Source organism: Dysidea avara, chromosome 7 (assembly GCF_963678975.1).
Source record: "Dysidea avara chromosome 7, odDysAvar1.4, whole genome shotgun sequence".
Classification (NCBI taxonomy): domain Eukaryota; kingdom Metazoa; phylum Porifera; class Demospongiae; order Dictyoceratida; family Dysideidae; genus Dysidea; species Dysidea avara.
Window position 1 is genome coordinate 9,986,299 of NC_089278.1, and position 18,781 is coordinate 10,005,079.

Genomic DNA, 18,781 nt, shown 5'->3' on the forward strand with positions numbered 1-18,781 from the left:
TATCACTATCGCGATATTTATGATAAACTCATATCTGCATTAAAATGGTATTAATAACCCTTCTATCAGTCGGTATTACCAACTTTCTTACAAAGGAGTGGCCTGTATTGTGTAAAAGCTTTACCAAAAGTCCATATTCATCGGCCACCCATACAGTTAATTAACAAATGTCCTGTGCATGCAAAATATGGCTGCAAATAACTAAGACTTTGTTAAGAGCAAAGTGTTTCATAAACTATCGGGATAGTATTCACTATCGCGATATTTAATGAGTAACTATCGTGATAGTAAAATTTTTACTATCGCTCAGCACTAGTGGCCATCTCAGCAAAAACGTGCATAGAATTTATTCTCTATAATGTCCAAGAAATAAGTTATCAAGGCGTAAATATTCAACGTTCACAGCTTCTTTGGGGTGGATCATTCCTGTTCCCACTGTTAAACAGTTCATTCGAGACAAGGATACTAGCAAAAGGTTTAAACAATTTGAAATTGTGATCCCTTGTGGTGGTAAAAGTTGCTGGCTGGAAAGGTGTAGATGGGTCAATGCCAAAGTGGCCATGTAGAATTTTAAAAATAAAGATTGTATCCCTCCTCTTCCAAGAGTTATTCTAATTCCATTATTATATTGCAGGAGTATATTAAGTATATGAAGATTTAGTTACAAAGGCTTCCGTTCTGTCATGTTCTCATTTTTTGTGTTGTCATGATCAGTTTTTATTGTCCCTGATGGAACTAAACTTGAGCGAGAGAAACAAAAGAGAGCGGTTGAGGAATTCAAACAGAGATGCACAAATGATGAAACTAGTTCAATACTTCGATATGGTCATGTTGTAGCCAACTGACTAGTTCAACCCCTTCTTCTGTTGATCAGAATTCTTTCCCACCAACACCTACAGTGTATGATCTAGATGATAGAATTGATGATCCTTCTCACTCCATTAGAATCTTGTACACAAATGCCGATCAGTTCATAGATGATTAGTTGTTGTTCATTGCTGGCGATCAACCTGAAATAATTATAATTACTGAAATTTAATCCAAAGTTTCGTCTGTTGTAACTGGCTCACTGTAGGGTATACTGCTTATTTTAATTTGATTGTGGCTGTGTTTCAAACTCCTCGTCCAGGCAGCATTGTGTTAGCCCAACAGATTGTCAGCTACTAAAATAATAACCTTTCCCACCTCAACTTTTGAAGAACACATTTGGATATCATTAAAGTTGCCGTCTGTGCAAATGAATTGCCAACAACTCTACTAAATAGTTATCTTTGTATTATTTGCAGATGACACCAAACCTTTCGATATACTGAGTCTCCCAATGATGTCAGAGAATTACAGAAGGATATTATTGATGCACTCCTTTGTTGGTCAAAATAATAAGTCTTATTATTCAATATTATGAAGTGTAAGGTCCTCCACATTGGTTCATCTTTACAGTACAGGAGGTGCGGTCCCAACTCTGAACTATTCTCAATAGACTGTTGTAATGCTTCAAAAGGGTAGACACTTTACTAGCTAATTGAGTGACAGATTACACCAACTATCATGCTCAGACAAGAGTCAACCGGGGTGCTTCTCAGTATTTTGTATCTGATATTTCAACAGCACTAACTCTAGAATCTACAAGTGACGCATCATTTTCATAACATTTGAATGCTGCTGGTAATGCTTGAACACATGAATTTCCTCCAATACAACTTGCATGAAAGCGACTATCACACTGTAAGCACTCCAGAACATTTTGAAAGGCTGGCTCAAGGCAAATCACACAGTCATCATCCTTAGGGGTTTTTTTTCTGTCTTTGTTTGGTAGAGAACTCATTGTTCACTTGAGACTAGTCATAACTGCTTCCTCCAATTAATGTACCCAATTGCAATGTGGGTAAACATGCACATAATAAGTCTATTGCATTTAGGAAAAAAAACACGAAAAGATACAAGTACACAGAAAAATTTGGAATTTTAACTAGAGTAGAGGCCATAGCATATCAATAAAAAGTACTGAAACAAGCTGGAGTAGTGCACGATATTAAATCGCAGTAAAAAGAAGTGTTGTATCCCTACTGTGCATTTTCATTATGGTATCTTGAGCACAGTAGGGATATAACACTTATTGTTTTACTTGGACTGGTAGGGGTGTCTATTATCTATGAGTGAAGTATCCATTACGCTTGGTTGTTGGCTATGTTCAACCCGTTACACAGCAGTACAAACTGTTTGAAAAGCACCTCTGCAATCAGAATAGCCACTATGAATAATATGGACGATTTCCGTTACAAAGGGAAGCCATCATGTGCTACCTCCAAATCGACACTTTTTGCTGTCAGCAAAGATGAATGGGACACAAAGGAGGACACTGGTAAGTCCATGAAAAATACATTGTATACGTACTGCGGTATGCCAAAAGGCACCTGTCGGGCCAAAGCGACATCGAACAGTGAAAAAATCAAGCCCATAGCCTTAGCTGTTATCGAGTTACGCTTGTCTGAAGGCATCGATCAGTTACTCAGTCAGTCACTAGAAAATGCCGTTAAATAAATATTTTTTAAAATCCTGTAGCAACTAGTTGAAAACGTTTCGGGTTGATCTGAAAGCATGGTTTTACCTAACCAATACTGACTCATTGTCATCAGAGAAAATTGAGGCTGGTTTTTGGTAGTCTGGTGCAGCCGCCCCTTCGCAAACAGGAAGGGTCTGGAGACTCTAGCATAGTGTACTTGTGTGAATGGAATGTAATTAGTGGAAGAGATGTGGTTTTCCGTAATTAGATTGCACCATTATCGTTAGTCATTGCGATATTCGTATCCAGTGGAATGCTAAAAAAACTCACCGCTTATAACTTAACGTACTCTGTGTGCTTTTTTAATATGCCATCCTTATTCCTTCACGATAAGTTGTTCTAATTGGACAAGACTCAAGGCAAGTAAAACAGAAGCCATAGTTAGCTGTCTATCAAGTTAGCCAAAATGGAAATCCACGTCACTAAATGAGCAGGCAAGTGATTTGATTGGACGTACCAGTTTTTGGTAAGTTCACACAAGTACACAATGCTAGAGTCCCCAGACCCTTCCTGTTTGCGAAGGGGCGGCTGCACCAGACTAGGTTTTTGGGTGATGCTATTTCTTGGGCCATGCCTACTCCTTTGTCTATCGTACTGTATGATATCATCAAGAGTTTATAATAAAAAAAATTTATTATGAACTCTTGATATCATCGCCTGTAGGTACAAAGTATATAACATTTTTAAAATGTTTTGCGCTTCAATGTAGGAGTTATTAAGTGTGTGGTAATAAAATATTCATCACTATTGCGTGTGTCTTCACACATTTTACTCACCTAGTTAGTGAACCTCTATCTCTCTTGTATAGAGGTCACTATGTTTCTGTTGGTTGTATATATGACCAGTGTGTGTAATGATTGATATTAGGAACAACACTGTTATAGTAGTAATGCTGTTGTAGAGTACTACTGAAGATTATGAGAATATGCCTATCAGTCAATTTGGAACTGCTTTGTTGAGAGGCATGGGCTGGAAGAAATCAGAAGGGATTGGACGTACCAACAAATGGTGAGGTTATAATTGTGTGTGTTGTCTTGTTTTGTTTTATTTCCTGTCTCACTGCAGTAAAGTTGAACCAATCGAATACGTTCAGCGTCCTGCTGGCCAAGGCCTTGGAGCTATCAAGAAAATTGAGGACGCATCTAGAAGAAGAAAACCTGGTGAAGAGCAAAGAAAGGTTATTACAAATTATTACTGTATCAATGCCTAAACTTCTATGTTATGAACTTTAACTGTCCTTCTGTTTGTTTCACTTTTTTTTTTTTTTTTGTAGCTGTAGGGATTTAGTACATGTGCAGTTGTGCCACAGGTAGTTTGTGAACATTTTGAAATCGTGTCTCAATGTACATGTAATGATGCTGACAGCTTCCTATGGCTGGAAAATACAGTAGTTGCTTTAAATCCAGTGCATGGGTCTGGTCTGCTGCACGAGCTCACAAAATACACTAGAGTATAGTGACCTTGGCAATGTACAAAGTTCATCAGATTTACATTAGTACATGGAGAAATAGTGCCAAGTATCTGTGTAGTCTCTACTATCTACTGTGTGTTCATAGTGTTAAGCATGTGGCATTTATATCAGTAAAACCAGTTGAACTGTTTTGCTCTAAGAAATTAGACTATGGACACTTGCTGATAATGCTGAAAATTTTGAGTACTTGAAATAAACAAACACTCCAAAAATCAACGGCTAGAAAATCCGTCATATCTGTTTTATTATTTTAGGGAAAAGGGCAGACAGCAAAGCTGATTAAGCCCAAACAATTACAAATTATAAGTACTGTACAATCAAGTTTGAAAATGCTGTTGAAGTATTTTATGGAGAAAAAAAATTGTGCTGGGTCTCAAAGACTAGTACAGCACTGATAAATACAGTACTATATTGTCAATGATATTTTGTTACTTCTGATACAACACTGAGTCTTTAATGTGTTGGCACTAGGGCATGCAGCCAATCCGAGAAAAGAATGGAAAGGTGAGGTGGGTGAAAACTTTGGATGAGGAAGTACCTGAACAATTAGAAGGTAAGGAGTGTGTGTGTGTGTATGGTGATGAGCTGCAAGGGTCCTTAGTGTCTATTTATAGGCTTTGTTGCTGGAGTGAATGTGTCTGTTACAAGTGGTCCTCACAAAGGCTTGTTAGGAAAGGTAATGAAAGTGCAATGGCTCTGTGTGCGTGTGTGTGTGTGTATGTGCGTACATGCATGCGTGTGTGATTATAATCTTGTGTATAGGTCATTGATGTAGAGAGCAGCGGTACAACTAACAGTGAACAACATATCAATGTTAAACTGATCCTCAACAAACAGGTGTTATACAATGGTATTACAAAACAGACACATGTTATATCTCTGGTATGCTCTACACTAGGTACTGCGGTTCAGTGAACACCATCTGAAGTTGTTGACTGATGAGGAATTCCACCAGTTGAAGCAAGAATCAGGTATGTCATCTACCACTACTTGAATATGTACATGATACAATTCCCATAGCAAAGAAGTCTCGAATGCAAAAATATGGATTGATCTCAATGAAGCCTGGAGAGAAGTAAGTTATGTAGACCTGTACATCCTCTCATGTGATCAATGCACAGTTCCACTAATGATGATGATGTGATTTGTATGGATGATGTAACACAAGACACTTCCACAATCAGCCATAGTGTACCAACACTAGACCAGCCCTCTAATCCCATACATGACGAGAGTAGTAAATATACTGTCAAAGACACAACCAAAAGTCACAAGCACAAGAAACGGAAGCACCACCAGATTGAGGAAACCGACAGCAGTGGACATGCACACAAGAAACACCACACCTCAAGACACACTAATTATTGGCTAGCCCCGAATCTCAGAGTAAGAATCATCAGCAAGGACTACCACAATGGTGTACATTACAATAAAAAGGTAATAACTACAGAGTAACATAGCTACATGTGTTATCCATTAAACTACAGGTGAATATCATTGATGTTAGTAGCCTGGACTCATGTATGTGTAGAACTGATGATGGAAAACTATTGGAAGGCAAGTTCCACTGGGAATGCATCATCACACAGGTATGTGTTGTTTTTTAGATTTACATCAGGACTGTTTAGAGACTGTAATTCCAAAAGAGAAAGGTGCCGATGTCATTGTAGTGACGGGTAAACATAAACACAAGGTAAACAACAATAATGTCACAGGTTTTGTTGGTTGTTTCCAGTCGATTACATCACTAACATCTGCACTGCAATTGTTGATAATTCTTTTGTGCGTAATTGTAAACACATTTCTTGTTTTCATGTAGCTTGCTTCGATTCTTGACCGCAACAGTTCCAAGTCAGAAGTAACAGTTCAGTTAGAGAACAGCAAGAAAGTGTTGACATTAACTTACGATGATGTGTGCCAATGTACTGCTATATCATTCAACTTGGAGTGAAATTCCCCATGTCCAAATATGTTTGTTTACTAATTAGTTTCCATGGGAATGGGTGTTATTTCAATACCACAAGCATGTGTGTGTCAAGTGGTCTAATAATGCATTCCTGACTTTTGTGGGGCACTAGCTACGCCCACTCTGTGTGTTTTTTTGAAGTTGGCAGCGAGCGCATGCGATTGGCTGCAGGCAAATACTTTATAAACCACTGGGTTTAAAGCATTTCACACATTCAGCTTAAAATGGTGGGAATTGTTTAAACGCAGAAGTTAACTATCACCGAGAAGCCATATAATTATCGATAACAATGTTGAAAATTAGCGGAAGCAGCGAAGATCTACTCAGGGTGCAAGACGCGCAACCAGAAATGCTTAGGAAAATTGTGAGGCCAAAAATCCGTGTGGTGACTGTGAGGAAGATTGGCGAGGTGTCAGTGAGAAGACCCAAGACGATTTGGTGGATTGGCGAGAAGCCGTACTTGTACGAGGAGGGGCTGCACACACAATACAACTCGGCTGCTCCTACCGCCGAAACTGACAGCAGTGGCTATCCGTTCACGAGTGCTTCTAGCGAAGAACCGGAGACGCCCTGCACGCCAGATGACTTTGATGGACTGTTTGATTTCCCCGACATCAACGATCTAGAGATGGACACGGATCTTTTCGATGGCTTCTTGCACAATCTTGATTTGGACTTGGATTCTCTACAGCTGAACCCAGAGTCGCCTTCCTTAGCTGAAGATCCGATTATGTTTAGTTCTTCACCAGCGCTGAAGAGAAGGAGCAGTAGCAGCTCCCATGAAGTGAAAAAGAAAAAAGCCAGAAGGTCAGACCCAAAAGTTGCCACAATACCTGAGCTATCCCAAAGAGAGGCTCCAGATGGTGCCAGTGATCAGAAATTCTTGCTTGACTGTCCAGACAATATAGTAACTGTGGGAGGAATGAAAATGTTCAAGTGTCCATTCAACAACTGTGATAAAACTTATGCTAAAAACTCTCATTTAAAGGCTCATCTGCGACGTCACACTGGTGAACGTCCGTTTGAATGTACCTGGCCAAACTGTGGTTGGAGGTTCTCTCGCTCTGATGAGCTAGCAAGGCATGAGAGAAAACATCTAGGAATCAAGCCTTACGGCTGTACAGTGTGTGGCAAAAAATTCTCACGTTCTGATCACCTAACCAAGCATGTTCGCATTCACTACAAACCAAATGCCCCTAGAGGTAGAAGAAAGAGAACAGACGTACCAAAAAGCAGAAGTGTATGCCTGCAGCAACATAGTGACTTTACTGATCTTCCACCATCACCATTCTCATCAGCTAGTTCAGACTTGTCGGCTGCTTCAGATTTCTAAAGTAGCCCATTGTTGAATGCATTTACATGGCTTCTCCAGACAATTACTATTTGTTTATCCTGTTACAATACATTGAATCATACAATTTTGTTTACATTTTATGTACATTTTTGTAAATAGACTTGGGGTTTTGGAAACATGTTTGTTAGTTTTGTTCACAACCAAATTTTTGAGATCATCCTGTTTTTAAAGCACGTGCGCTCGCGTGATCGCGCAGGCGCTTATCAGATAGGAAGCATGGCTACTTCTGAGGCTACGACAACGAGCTTGTTGGAAACGGTGAAGCGTTTATTATCAAGGCTGACAGCGAAAGCTCTCAGTTCCATGTCAAAAAGTGGTATAAGCATGACAGATAAACGAGATGGTCCAACAGTATTCTGCAGTCAAGATAGCCAACACGGGGACCTGCTGATAAGAAAGGAATATTTAATAACTGTCTTGATTAATCGTAGCCATGTTAAGGTGAAGCTAATATCTGTAGGTAAAACTGTTCCTCTGACTGGCTCTTTCCACATAAAGGTGTTGGCTGATGGTATTGTACAAGCTTTAACTGAACTGGTAGCAGCATCTAGTGAAGGCCTACAATGTTACTTCACACAATTCCTCCCAAGCAACATGGGACACATCAACATTAAACTGTGCCGTCCATACTGGTTTTCACAGTGCATCAAAGAAGTTGCCAAATCTGGAAATAGTTATGGTGCTCAACCTCCAACAGGAGAAAGCTTTTATCTATATACTCATGATGCTGCTACTGTTTCTGAGACAGACATCAAGCAGTACAAGACAGCTTATTTCTGTAAAGAATTTCACGGAGTATTGAACTCTCCAGTCAGTAAAGTCAGGGGTATATTGTTGGTCTCGGTGTTCTATAATATACTAACAACTCTTGGCTATACTGTTGTTTGCTGTGATGGAACTACTCTACCATCATCTAATGACAAATCAACATTCAAATCTGCACTATATGGTCCAGCCATGTTACCCTACCTGTGTGACCATTCAGAAGATGATCCCTCCATTGTTTGTAGTATTAATGTTAGGAAGTATTTGATGGAAAGAAATTTAATAGGTAAAGTTATCTCATGATGGGAGTGACTGTGAACCACATTGTTATTTTACATAGGAAGTGGAGGATTCAGTAGTAACTTGAATACAGTAACTGGTAAGGCTTGTATGGGTATTTTTTTTAGTTAGAAAAATAAATATGTTTTTACAGTAGAAACTGACAATGGACTAATAATGACTGGCTGCAAATCATCAGAAATAGTTATGGTACTGTATGAATTCATTGAAGTAATTGGTATTTTATGTAGGCAATCCCTCATGATGTAAAACCAAATGCTACCGTCATTCATGTTACTCACCATCGAATGACTTTTACCATTGAGAAAGCTGTTGCCATCTCCTCCATTGTAATGGGTAGCAGTACCATACAGGTTAAATTAGTCTGTGTGACTCTTTGTTAATCTCGTGTGTCTACCATAGCATCATATTTTGTACCATTCTGGAGTGAAGACTACTGGTAAAATGGAACTGATGTTCTCACAGCTACTCAGGTCATTTATATACTCATAGACCCAGCCATTTTACCTGTTTACTATAGTGAAAGAGAGGCACTCTCATTGGAGGCATGTAGGGTAAGATATGGTGCTACCACTTCAGGTACATTGATTGGTGTGATAAGGGTAACCCCCTTTACCATTGTGTACACTAGATGCTCAGCTGGAGCTCATCTCATGTAGAATGGCAGAGGCTTCTATTAAGTTTGACTTGTTCTCAGTTGATCCCAAATGTCAGGTAAAGATACTATCGTGTGTTCTATAAGAGTATTTTATCCATGTTGTCGATTGTAGGTACGATTAAAGAATAGCTCTCAAGACTTAAGAAGCAGTGGTAGTTTTGTACTGTACAACTATGCCAGGATTGCTACCCTAATGAACAACTTTCAAACTGCAACTAAGAAAAGTACCAATTTGTCATCACGTTATAATTGTCACTATTGTTCGTATACACTGTAGATGTTTATCCTCCAATGCCACCGTTATCTGATATTGATTTTTCATTGTTAACTGATGAGGTTTGCCTTGAAATTGTATATCTGCTGTTACGTTGTTTCATTTTAGTGTGAATGGGTACTGTTGTTTCAGTACATTGCAGCATATCCTAGTATGATAAAAGACATTGCTACCTTTCAAAAACAAGGACTAGGATTATACGTTGTTTCTGACATCAAGAAGGTGGAGTTATAAAACTAGCTATATATCCAATTACTTTCAATTTCAGCTCTGCATCTTCCTTGTTCAATTATCCCGGAAGTTTAGCTCATACTATAGCCGAGTGAAAATTCTTCTAGTGAGTTAATTGGGATAGTATTTTTTTTTATTTAAACATGTACTACAATTTAAGGAACCCCAAACTCACTTGTTACCCTTAATGTATGCTCGTCTTACACTGGTGAACTCCATTAAGCAGGTAAATGGAGATGTAATAATTCCATGTCTTTTCATGTGTTCATACAGGTCATGCACAATAGCTTGGAGTTTCTCTCTATAGAACCAATAGACCAATTGTGATAACGTGAACAAGATATGAATCTATGTTTCAATGAATGAATGAATGAATATTACAACAAAAAAGGGGAAGTCAAGTCATAAATGATAGGATGATTTTTATGTACTAATTGTTTTTATTCTGGAAGGGCCTCATTGAAGGAGGGACCTTGGACTGTTCACTCATTCTTTTGAATTCCTCCTTGTGCTGTTGAGACATGGGAAACCATGAGAAGGTTACTGGTGTGATCGGCAGGAATCCTGTCATTGAAGAAATTTTCAAGTAGTCAGGTACTTTTGCCCTAAGAGGTATTAGAGATGCAAATGGATCTTCTTCTTCCTCAGCTTTCCCATCTATTTCTTCTTTATCATCATTTTTTGTGTTGGTAACATCCTGTTGGCCTTCGTTTTCATCATTACAGTTCTCTTCTACATGTGGCCATTCCTCTTCGTTTAAAGATTGTAATTGGAGGTCTTCAGCAGCTGTTTCCTCCTCTTGATTTTGCTCGACTTTTGTTTCAATATCTGCTAGAGTAACCTCCTTTGCCTCTACCTTCTTGCTATCCCTTTTGATATCTACTGGCTTAAGACTTTTACGCCTGCTCTTAGCAACATCAGTCTTTTTGCCTATATTTTTTGTTGTTTCGATCTTTGGTAGCATCTTTGGCACCATAGAAGCTTTTCTGGCTTTCTTAATTGATTTTTTAGGAACAGGAATAGAAGGAATTGGTTTACTTATAGTTGTTTCAGTAGGCTCTGGGGTTGACCTCCTTTCAGCTACCTCTTGAACTTGTTCTGTATTATCTTCAGTTGTTCCAGTGGTCACATCATCTCCTCCCTTAACCAACATACTGGGGTCATTCTCCCTATCACTAGTTGAGGCAATCACCATCTTCTTCCTCTTTGTATACATCAGCTGATATTTACCCTTCTCTGGTGGATTAGTGTTATCAGCATCCTTTTTACTGTTGCCTAAAGAGGTGGGGAATGTGGCTTTCTCCAGGCGATACTTTTGTTCGGCTGTAGCTTCTTGTTTGTTGAAAAGCAAATCCTCTTGTGATGATTGCTGCTTTGATGCACTGTGCGGTATTGGTGGCATCTTCTCGTTTGAGGAGACTTTTCCAGTAGAGTATACATTAGGATCATAATCCCCTGTATACTTTGGGACATGGATGCTACCTGCACGAACTTGTTTCTTGGCTGAATGTTTGAGGTACCGTGATAGAAGCTCATTATTCTTATCATTTGGTTGCTGTACAGGAGATGGTACTGACCTCAGTGCTGTAGATGCTGATTTCTTCCCCTTGGCACCGTGCTCTTGTGTACGATAGTACCTGGCATACCTCCCCATCAGCTCTGATGTGTTCTGGTCCCCACTACCTCTGCTGCTGTACTTGTACCTGTAGCCTTCCTCCAGCTCATCTTCCTCGTCCTCTTGAGAAATGCTGGGCAACACACCATCATAGGGAAATCTTCCTGACCCACTGGATTGTCCATGGGATTGATGTCTGAAGGATGGGGGAACTTTCCTGTTGCCAACCATGAAAAACCTTGTTGGATCAAACTGTTGTGATTCGTGCTGGACGATGCCATTGAAACGTCCTCTGACACCATGGAGTGATCTATCACTTTGGTTACCCGAGAGGTGGTCATCCCAATATTGTTGCTGGAAGAATTTGTTTCTGTTGTTGTTTAATGTGTTCTGTAGGCGGTGGTTAGTCTGGAGGCCTCCTGATTTGATAGTTGGGAAACTACCACTGCCATATGGGTACTTGTGGTCTGTCTCATGTCCCACTAAGGCTTGTGGTGTCTGCCCTGTTAGCTTGAGATGACTCTGTGAGCCCTTGTTAGCTGCATCTCCACTATTTCTCTTTTGCCAGCTTGTGTATGGATTTTCTGCTTGTTGGTGCACAGTGAACCCTTTATCATTCCAATGGGTAGGCTGTTGGTAGTAGTCTCCACCTTGCAGGTGCTACAGGGGAGACAAGTGTAGGTTGACAAATCATTCTACAAATTATTTTGTAAGGCTAGAGGCTGTTGTGTGTTACCTGATTGTATAGAAACATGGATCGCCTGTCGCGTCTGTTCATTGTTGGCAGCTGCAGCTGATATTCACCCCCTCGGAGTTGAGAATTAATCAGATTTTGGATCGGATGCAGTGGCACTGACTGGAGATCTCCTCCAATCTTAGTAGACGTGGGTTTTGTGTTACCAAATTTAGCTGGGGCCCTTTTGTACCCTGTTCCCACCGACTATAAAAGGATTAGTGAACACAGGTGACTACAAACACCACATAGACATGGCATGAAGTATTACCTTCTGTTTGTGCTGCTTAGCATTTGCAGCCCAGTATTGAGCTATGTAGTTTGTATTGATTCTGGTGTTAAATTTATCTTCTACCCCGAACATTGTAAGGTGTGGGGCAAAGAGTTTCATAGAGTTGTTCATAGCGGTGGATTAGCTACGTTCCCTGACCAACCTAGTTAAGAATGACGTCATCGCGTCGGTAACGCCTACTTAGTATCCAGTCAGAAAAACAGCAAGTGAGGTTTCGAAGAGTGACGTGTGTAGCTAGAATATAGCTTTTTTTTTGTTGCAATGATTGTCTTCCTTTTTGTGCCCACTTCAGGAATGCAGCGTCTGGCAGCACTCAAAGTACCCAGCCTTGTAAAGACCATGTCGTCTACGGCTCCAGATACGGCTGATGCCATCCGCTCAGCCGTAACCGGGGCCCTGATGCAGAACGCAAATGGATTGTTTTGTTTTGAGCGTATAGTAGAGACAACTTTCGTACTTCCCTGGGATTTGAATCCGACCGTGGAGCCGGAGAAAATTAGTGTGAAGATAAGAGATGGGATTAGAAATGAACTCATGGATCTAGATACTCTAAACCACCTAGAAACATCGCAGGTCATCAACTGGAGCTCTCTAATTATGTGGCAATGGAAGGACGCGAATTCTAGCTGGTCTTCAACGGATGTTGACATAGCTAACCAATTAGAGAAGATTTATGTCTCCTCAGCTAGCCAAGCCAGTGTGGTAATGACATTTGGACAACTGCAGATTGACTTAGTAGCTAAGAAGGTGTTCAACCCTATCAATAATTTGTTGCTGGACTGTAGGAGACTAGCCTTCAGTCCAATAATTCCATTGAAGGTACTGTTGCAAAATGTGATCGTGTGGGTAGATGTTATCTTTGTAATTCTAGACAGAGCACGATCAGTTTTCCCTATTTCATGCGGCTTCACTTGGTTTCTGGGGTGTTCATGATCGAACTTCTCTGCTACAAAATGCTGTTGTTTTTACGTTGACGGACAGCAAGGCACAAATCATGTTTTACAGTAGATGGCACAATGACTACCAGCAGTCAACACCACCTAGCCCCACAAAGGTATAATATTTATGTTTATGTGTCATCATCTTTTCTGTATAAGCTCCTAATTATATCTCAGAGACAAGTATTGAATACTGTATAGCGGAGTTTTCTGTTGGGAAAAAAGTCATGGTTTAAAAAATTATAGCCAAAACATTTGCTGAATGCAAAATGATATTGTTTACATGTATGTCAATAGACCTTATTCACTGAATTAATTTCATAGCGCTTACAACCCGTTGCGAAGGAGTTGTCCACCAATATTCGCCATTTGCAGTACCAAAACCATAGTAACATCACAATTCTCCGCCAAATTCGCCATTTGCAGTACCATAACTATGGTAACATAATAGCAACCGTTGTGCTCGCCCAGTTTTAGAACTCAAAATGGCGTCCGAAAGACCATCACCATGGCAAATAGGGAGCCTTTTATGGCTTCGCGTGACATCAGAGGGTGCTTACTGTTCTAAATGAATAAGGTCTATTCCTATTAGCTATAGAGCAATACCATTATCTCAAATACTTAGTTCAGAAAACTACCTAAACATTTACCAGCATAAGCCTCAACACAAATTGGTAAAAGAATACTGTAGTACCAGAAACTATACAAGTAATAGCACCTGAACCATGACTTGGAACTAGCTACTGAGCCGTGATCACATTCCTGCATCACTACACCAATCTGGTTATCATGTGCATTGCAGTAGTGCTGTCACTGATTTCTTTGTAAACATAAATAATCTGCACTTCACACAATTCCATAATTATAGACAATCCACAAAAAATTTATATCTTGAAAAATAAAGAAAAGTGATTTGTAAAATCTTCCTGGATAGTGACAAATTTGTGGAGGTTTTTTGCTTGAAAAATATGACTGTCTCAGCAAAAACCCGTCTAATTTGCACAAGCATGCATATTGAGAAAAACGAAATTTAAAAAAAAATTGGTGAAATTATGTGTTACAAAGAAAATTTATGCAAGTTTTAATCAAGCAGGGAAGGAAGTGTTATGGGGAGTTCAAAAATCTTTGTTTCATTTCTGTAGCCCCAATGGTTTGCGTGTCACATGCGTTTGTTTACGATGCGGTAGATGTAAACAAAATCGTTGCCATTTCTTCATTAAAACTGACTTCATACACCTATGCGCAAGTGACTGCAGGGCTAAAACTATACCTTGGCTGATCTGCCAATCCATGGTGAACACTGTAAGCCAAATCCCAACTTTGTAGACTAATCCAAACGGAAGTTATGGCTGCTAATGTAAGCGCCTGTAGTATATTTTTAGCATAGTCACTGTACAAATCAATTTCCTTGCTTTTCCTACTTTCTAGTGCTGTAATTACTCACCATAATCGACTGAAATTTTGATGAACCATTCCTTGGACTATGCAGATAATGCTGAGAAAATAAAAAGAAATTGGGAAGTTGTGCGAACTAGACGGGTTTTCGCTGAGATGGTCACAAATGGTAATGGGTGTACCCACCACTAATGCCACATAGTGCTGATCTGCTATTACTAGTTATTGAGAAAGCCTACAAATAGAGTTCCCATGTAGTCAAGACGGTTGAATACTTGCAGGGGTATGGCAACATCATTCTGATAGTTTAGCTACAAATAGTTGTTACTTTATACCGAGTATCATATCTCTTTATCACCATACTTAATTACCTGTATGACTATTTATTGTCATTGTTGAATATAGTCATAGGCCTAGGTGAACAAATACAACTTAATTATAGGACAAATCATAGGATGAAATGGTTACGAAGCATTACACAACAATGGGTAGGTTAACAGTGAAACACCAATACAGGAGTTATGTCCTGGAATGGCTAATGATCGACGCAAGTATATTTATCTAGGAGAGTATGACGATAACGGTTTGGGTTTAAAATGTTGCCTGCTGTTTGTGATGCTGTAAGGGAAGTACCTGTCACCAGCTGTGAAATAAATGCACGTAGTGAATTAGCTTGAACTAGAAAATGTTGGTTACACATTTGTGATCTCAATGAATTCAACATTGGCACCTCACAGATTGCCTAACTGTGCCATATGCATCTGGGCCTGATTTTTTCACTGTTCAATGTCACTTAATACCACAGTACATAAAATGCATGCATCATGGACTTACCTCCAGAGCCAATACAATCCTTCTCAGCACAGTATTCACATTGTAGGGATAAATAATTATGATGCATGACCATGTTATATTTTCTGATTATTTCATTTATTCTGTTTGTAGGGTTTTCCTCAGTGGGAACAAGCCAAAATGAATTTGGAGGGAACACCCCAGCTGCACATATTCACACTAGCTAATATTGTCCAAAGACCCATCATAGTGTATGCTCATCCTGATTCACCTGTTGGGTATGTAACACTGTCCCCTGTAGTGTGTAACCATGTATGTCCTCTAGTGGGATCTATTTGCCACTACTCTGGGTCACACCAGAAAACCAATACCCTTGTGATCAGCATCCTGAGTTAAAGACTCCCCTTTCACTGGCTTACAATGGTACCCAGTTCAAGTGTCATATTAATATAATTATTGTCACTTCCTATTTGTGTCATAGCCATAAATCATCATTTCACACCACTAGTAACATTCAGGGGCCCCAAGGTGAGTAGCACGCATAAATTATCAGAACTTTTATTGCATATCTTGACCAGGGGCCTTGTCCAGTGTTGTTACCTCTTGCGTATGCTAGTGGTAAAGTTTTTAAGATACATTATCTCAATGACAAAGAAGTAAGAAAATACTATTCACATGTGTATTGAACTGTCATTGTAATGCTTAGACACAGGTGGATAAAACTGAGTTGCTACTGAAATTTTTGTCATTAGATATCTTAACTGATCTCAGTCGGAGTAAGCTTTATATACAACATACCTTGTCTATGGTTTACAAAACATACTCACAGATGTACCAATACTGACTGCAGTTATGGACATCCCTGAGTTACCAGATGCAATAGATTCCCTTGTCAAGAGTTATCAAAGTAGATTTTTATAATGCATATTTATTGTTCAGTATTTCAGTGAACAGTGATAATGTTATGTGATGAAATTTTATGTGAAAAAAAAAACAACAGTGATTACAAAAAATTGGTCATTGAAAAATTCATACAATTTCAGTGACTAATCAAATGTCAAACCTGCAGTGAATCTCCTGTCTACCACACACCAACTAAATTCTACATACTCGGAAAATTGATTCAAAAATTTATATAAAAATTGCACATTAAATTGGTGTTCACAAAATGCTATGGGAGCTGTGAATTAATGTAAGGATGAATAGGCAGTACCTGTATTGAATCTTTTGCAGGAGTGGATGTAAATCTTGGAGGAAACTGCTCCAAGGAAGATGGAGAAATGTTGGGAGTGTTAGAATTATTGCTGTTACAGTTAGCTGCCAAGGCAGGGCTGTTAGCTAAATGAAGTAATGCATTGACTCCTAATTCTTCCATTGTTACATGTTTAGCCAACTCTAATAATTGTGGAGATGCATCTACATAGCCACTATCTGATAAAGAGTTATCCAACTTGCTACCAGCCTTGTCATTCATGTCAAATTCATCTTCAGATTCCATGGAAAAGTCATAATCTTTGTCAACTTCATTCAATTCTTCATCTGAAGATTCAATACTATCCCTACCATCAGAATGTTGGCTATAAGGGGACCCAGCAGTCTCATCTAGTGTATTCTGAAAGTGTAGCAGGGATGCTGCTGCTGCTACATCAGCCAAACAAAGCCTACACAAAGCAGAAAAAACAGTATATGGTAGTCAAGGGCAGTTACAGTACATACCCTCTGCTTTTAGGAGGTTTCTTGGCATAGCTGTGGTCTAGTTCTATTGCATGTAAAATAACTGTAAGAAAAGATTAGTAAAATAGGCACACAAAATGATTATCGGTGTGATTACTTGGAGTGACAGGTGTAGTATTCCTATCTGGAGTGTTACTGATCATACACATTGTGAAAGCTGCTTCCTTTTCTGCTGTGTCTACAGTTAATAATAACATATCATAATTTGTACAATACATATATGGTATGTGTGTATTTGTGCACTTACCAAAAGGCTTGGAACTTGCTACAGAAATAGCTTCAATTCCCGAAAAGCCTGCAACAAAAAATGTGCAAATTACACAACAAAAGGAATAACACGATTAGCTAACCTATGATACTATCAGAAGAAGGAGTGAAGTATTGATGGTAGGGATGGTAAGGTGTCCTCTTCAAAGCAGTTAACAAACTCTTGCGATATTCCTTATCAACAGCCCAACAGCTTCCTTTACTCACTGGAGATGCACTGGGCTGTAAATGGAAAAAGAGGCAGTACTAAAGCAATGGCTTCCTTAAAGCAACCAATGTGTTAACATGCACCCAGACCAGAGCTGAAATAATTGATTAGTGGTTAAGTGTCATAGTGGCCTTGTCATCCATGTTGAATGATACAATACTAATGTTAGTATCAAATAAACCAACTTGATAGTTTGACAAATCATCCCATAAAAACATAACAAACAATCTTAATGATCCCTTCAAGGCTCATTGAACAGATATTACAATGCGTTGCTAAGGATACTGCAGTTGTTGGTAACACTAATATACAATAGCAATACTCACTGAATCTCTGGATGATTTTTCCACCTTTCTGAAACACTTGTTTAGTGAAAGATTGTGTCTCACAGAGTTCTTCCATCCTGGTGAAGCAGTTCTGAAGAATGGAAACTTTTTCATGATCCAGTTGTAGATATCCCGGACTGGTAACATTCGGTCTGGTGATGACTCAATAGCCATGAAGATCATACAAGCAAATGATAGTGGTGGTTTTGTTGGCATTTTACCACTACCATTCCTTCTGTTCCTGACTGCCAGGATGGAATCAAACGCTTTGTCACTGTCATATCTCTCTCCATTTACCGGCACATTGGTTTTCGTTTCACTAGTCTTTTTCACCGGCATTCTTCTCATGGCACGAACCCTTGACGGGTTCTCTGCCAAGGAGCTACACAGCGAATTAAGAACATGAGGCTTTTGAAGCCAGTTTAGATTCGTAAGGTCGCTGTCAGCTGATGCCGTCGAGGCTCCCCCGTCTTTGAGCGGAGTAAGTCGAACGGATGAGATTCCCGGCGGCTTCGGGCAGCTAATTCTGTTGGTGATTCTCTTTGATGAAGGAACAGCCAATACTTTCTTCACAGGGAGTGTAATCTGCATCGTCTGCACGTCAGCCATTGCCATTGTTCACTTCTGAGGAGACTACTTCCGGCCAAAAAAACAACTCAGTGAAGTTCTTTTCCCCTTATTCACAAGCAGAATACACCATATCACGTAGTATCGGCCAATAGGAGCACCAATTCACGCTCTGGGCCAAGGAGGATGAAAAAAGAGCGCGTTAGAACATACCATGCTTGTCCGCCATTTTTGTAACAATCACGAGGAGCCGTAGCAACCTTGTTATATTGCATAGCAACAATCTTATTGTCATAGCAACCGCCAGTATTTTGCGAAGACACTTTCCGGAC

At 39.5% G+C, this 18,781-nt stretch overlaps 5 protein-coding genes across 12 annotated transcripts in view; 4 read left to right on the forward strand and 1 right to left on the reverse strand.

The window, feature by feature from the left end:
• LOC136262192 (G-patch domain and KOW motifs-containing protein-like) overlaps positions 1–6,004 on the forward strand; it is a 14,412-nt gene extending 8,408 nt beyond the window's left edge. For 2 of the 3 annotated variants that reach the window (XM_066056377.1, XM_066056378.1), the window contains 11 exons: positions 3,465–3,571; positions 3,629–3,740; positions 4,506–4,587; positions 4,649–4,710; positions 4,797–4,871; positions 4,933–5,005; positions 5,055–5,109; positions 5,156–5,471; positions 5,522–5,591; positions 5,642–5,727; positions 5,854–6,004. In XM_066056377.1, the coding sequence (XP_065912449.1) occupies positions 3,465–3,571; positions 3,629–3,740; positions 4,506–4,587; positions 4,649–4,710; positions 4,797–4,871; positions 4,933–5,005; positions 5,055–5,109; positions 5,156–5,471; positions 5,522–5,591; positions 5,642–5,727; positions 5,854–5,985 (1,170 nt within the window). In that variant the 3' untranslated portion in view covers positions 5,986–6,004. The remainder of the gene's footprint in view (positions 1–3,464; positions 3,572–3,628; positions 3,741–4,505; positions 4,588–4,648; positions 4,711–4,796; positions 4,872–4,932; positions 5,006–5,054; positions 5,110–5,155; positions 5,472–5,521; positions 5,592–5,641; positions 5,728–5,853) is intronic. The other variant, XR_010704151.1, reaches the window with a different exon arrangement.
• Positions 6,005–6,135: 131 nt separating this feature from the next.
• On the forward strand, positions 6,136–7,511 carry LOC136262214 (Krueppel-like factor 6). Its single transcript, XM_066056414.1, has one exon. The coding sequence runs from the start codon at positions 6,290–6,292 to the stop codon at positions 7,331–7,333; it is 1,044 nt and encodes a 347-aa protein (XP_065912486.1). The 5' UTR covers positions 6,136–6,289; the 3' UTR covers positions 7,334–7,511.
• LOC136262186 (DALR anticodon-binding domain-containing protein 3-like) lies at positions 7,472–9,957 on the forward strand. 5 transcript variants are annotated; one of them, XM_066056366.1, is made up of 14 exons: positions 7,472–7,795; positions 7,853–8,405; positions 8,460–8,498; positions 8,553–8,608; positions 8,650–8,772; positions 8,822–8,892; positions 8,940–8,998; positions 9,051–9,133; positions 9,190–9,301; positions 9,355–9,413; positions 9,460–9,573; positions 9,620–9,688; positions 9,743–9,808; positions 9,856–9,957. In XM_066056366.1, exons 1-14 carry the CDS (start codon positions 7,472–7,474, stop codon positions 9,907–9,909), a joined length of 1,782 nt encoding a protein of 593 aa, XP_065912438.1. In that variant the 3' UTR covers positions 9,910–9,957. The 5 variants fall into 5 exon arrangements, with proteins under 5 accessions (XP_065912438.1, XP_065912433.1, XP_065912435.1 ...); XM_066056361.1 differs by having other exon boundaries at positions 7,472–8,405; XM_066056363.1 differs by having other exon boundaries at positions 7,472–8,405; positions 8,553–8,602.
• Positions 9,958–10,099: 142 nt separating this feature from the next.
• LOC136262207 (ubiquitin thioesterase trabid-like) lies at positions 10,100–16,409 on the forward strand. Of its 2 annotated transcripts, XM_066056405.1 has the most exons (9): positions 10,100–12,428; positions 12,515–13,041; positions 13,094–13,276; positions 15,501–15,625; positions 15,673–15,770; positions 15,829–15,875; positions 15,926–16,003; positions 16,054–16,123; positions 16,177–16,409. In XM_066056405.1, the coding sequence occupies exons 2-9, from the start codon at positions 12,517–12,519 to the stop codon at positions 16,266–16,268; spliced, it is 1,218 nt and encodes a 405-aa protein (XP_065912477.1). In that variant the 5' UTR covers positions 10,100–12,428; positions 12,515–12,516; the 3' UTR covers positions 16,269–16,409. The 2 variants fall into 2 exon arrangements, with proteins under 2 accessions (XP_065912477.1, XP_065912476.1); XM_066056404.1 differs by lacking the exon at positions 10,100–12,428 and having other exon boundaries at positions 12,450–13,041.
• On the reverse strand, positions 16,289–18,705 carry LOC136262202 (forkhead box protein N2-like). The gene is made up of 6 exons (XM_066056396.1): positions 17,883–18,705; positions 17,432–17,570; positions 17,329–17,376; positions 17,179–17,259; positions 17,064–17,124; positions 16,289–17,008 (listed from the first exon to the last, which is right to left on the reverse strand). The coding sequence occupies exons 1-6, from the start codon at positions 18,495–18,497 to the stop codon at positions 16,519–16,521; spliced, it is 1,434 nt and encodes a 477-aa protein (XP_065912468.1). The 5' UTR covers positions 18,498–18,705; the 3' UTR covers positions 16,289–16,518.
• Positions 18,706–18,781: the final 76 nt, after the last annotated feature.

What these genes read in the sequence shown, in the direction of transcription:
- LOC136262207 (XM_066056404.1), top strand. Translation starts at nt 12,484, where the DNA reads ATGATTGTCTTCCTTTTTGTGCCCACTTCAGGAATGCAGCGTCTGGCA. An exon ending in CATCCTGATTCACCTGTTGG is followed by an intron (nt 15,626 to 15,672) that starts GTATGTAACACT and finishes TATGTCCTCTAG; the next exon opens with TGGGATCTATTTGCCACTAC. An exon ending in TAACATTCAGGGGCCCCAAG is followed by an intron (nt 15,876 to 15,925) that starts GTGAGTAGCACG and finishes TATCTTGACCAG; the next exon opens with GGGCCTTGTCCAGTGTTGTT.
- LOC136262214 (XM_066056414.1), top strand. Translation starts at nt 6,290, where the DNA reads ATGTTGAAAATTAGCGGAAGCAGCGAAGATCTACTCAGGGTGCAAGAC.
- LOC136262202 (XM_066056396.1), bottom strand. Translation starts at nt 18,497, where the DNA reads ATGGCAATGGCTGACGTGCAGACGATGCAGATTACACTCCCTGTGAAG. An exon ending in TTCTTCTGATAGTATCATAG is followed by an intron (nt 17,377 to 17,431) that starts GTTAGCTAATCG and finishes TTTTTGTTGCAG; the next exon opens with GCTTTTCGGGAATTGAAGCT. An exon ending in AAACCTCCTAAAAGCAGAGG is followed by an intron (nt 17,009 to 17,063) that starts GTATGTACTGTA and finishes TGCTTTGTGTAG; the next exon opens with GCTTTGTTTGGCTGATGTAG.
- LOC136262186 (XM_066056361.1), top strand. Translation starts at nt 7,472, where the DNA reads ATGTTTGTTAGTTTTGTTCACAACCAAATTTTTGAGATCATCCTGTTT. An exon ending in GATGGAAAGAAATTTAATAG is followed by an intron (nt 8,406 to 8,459) that starts GTAAAGTTATCT and finishes TATTTTACATAG; the next exon opens with GAAGTGGAGGATTCAGTAGT. An exon ending in TAACTTGAATACAGTAACTG is followed by an intron (nt 8,499 to 8,552) that starts GTAAGGCTTGTA and finishes ATGTTTTTACAG; the next exon opens with TAGAAACTGACAATGGACTA.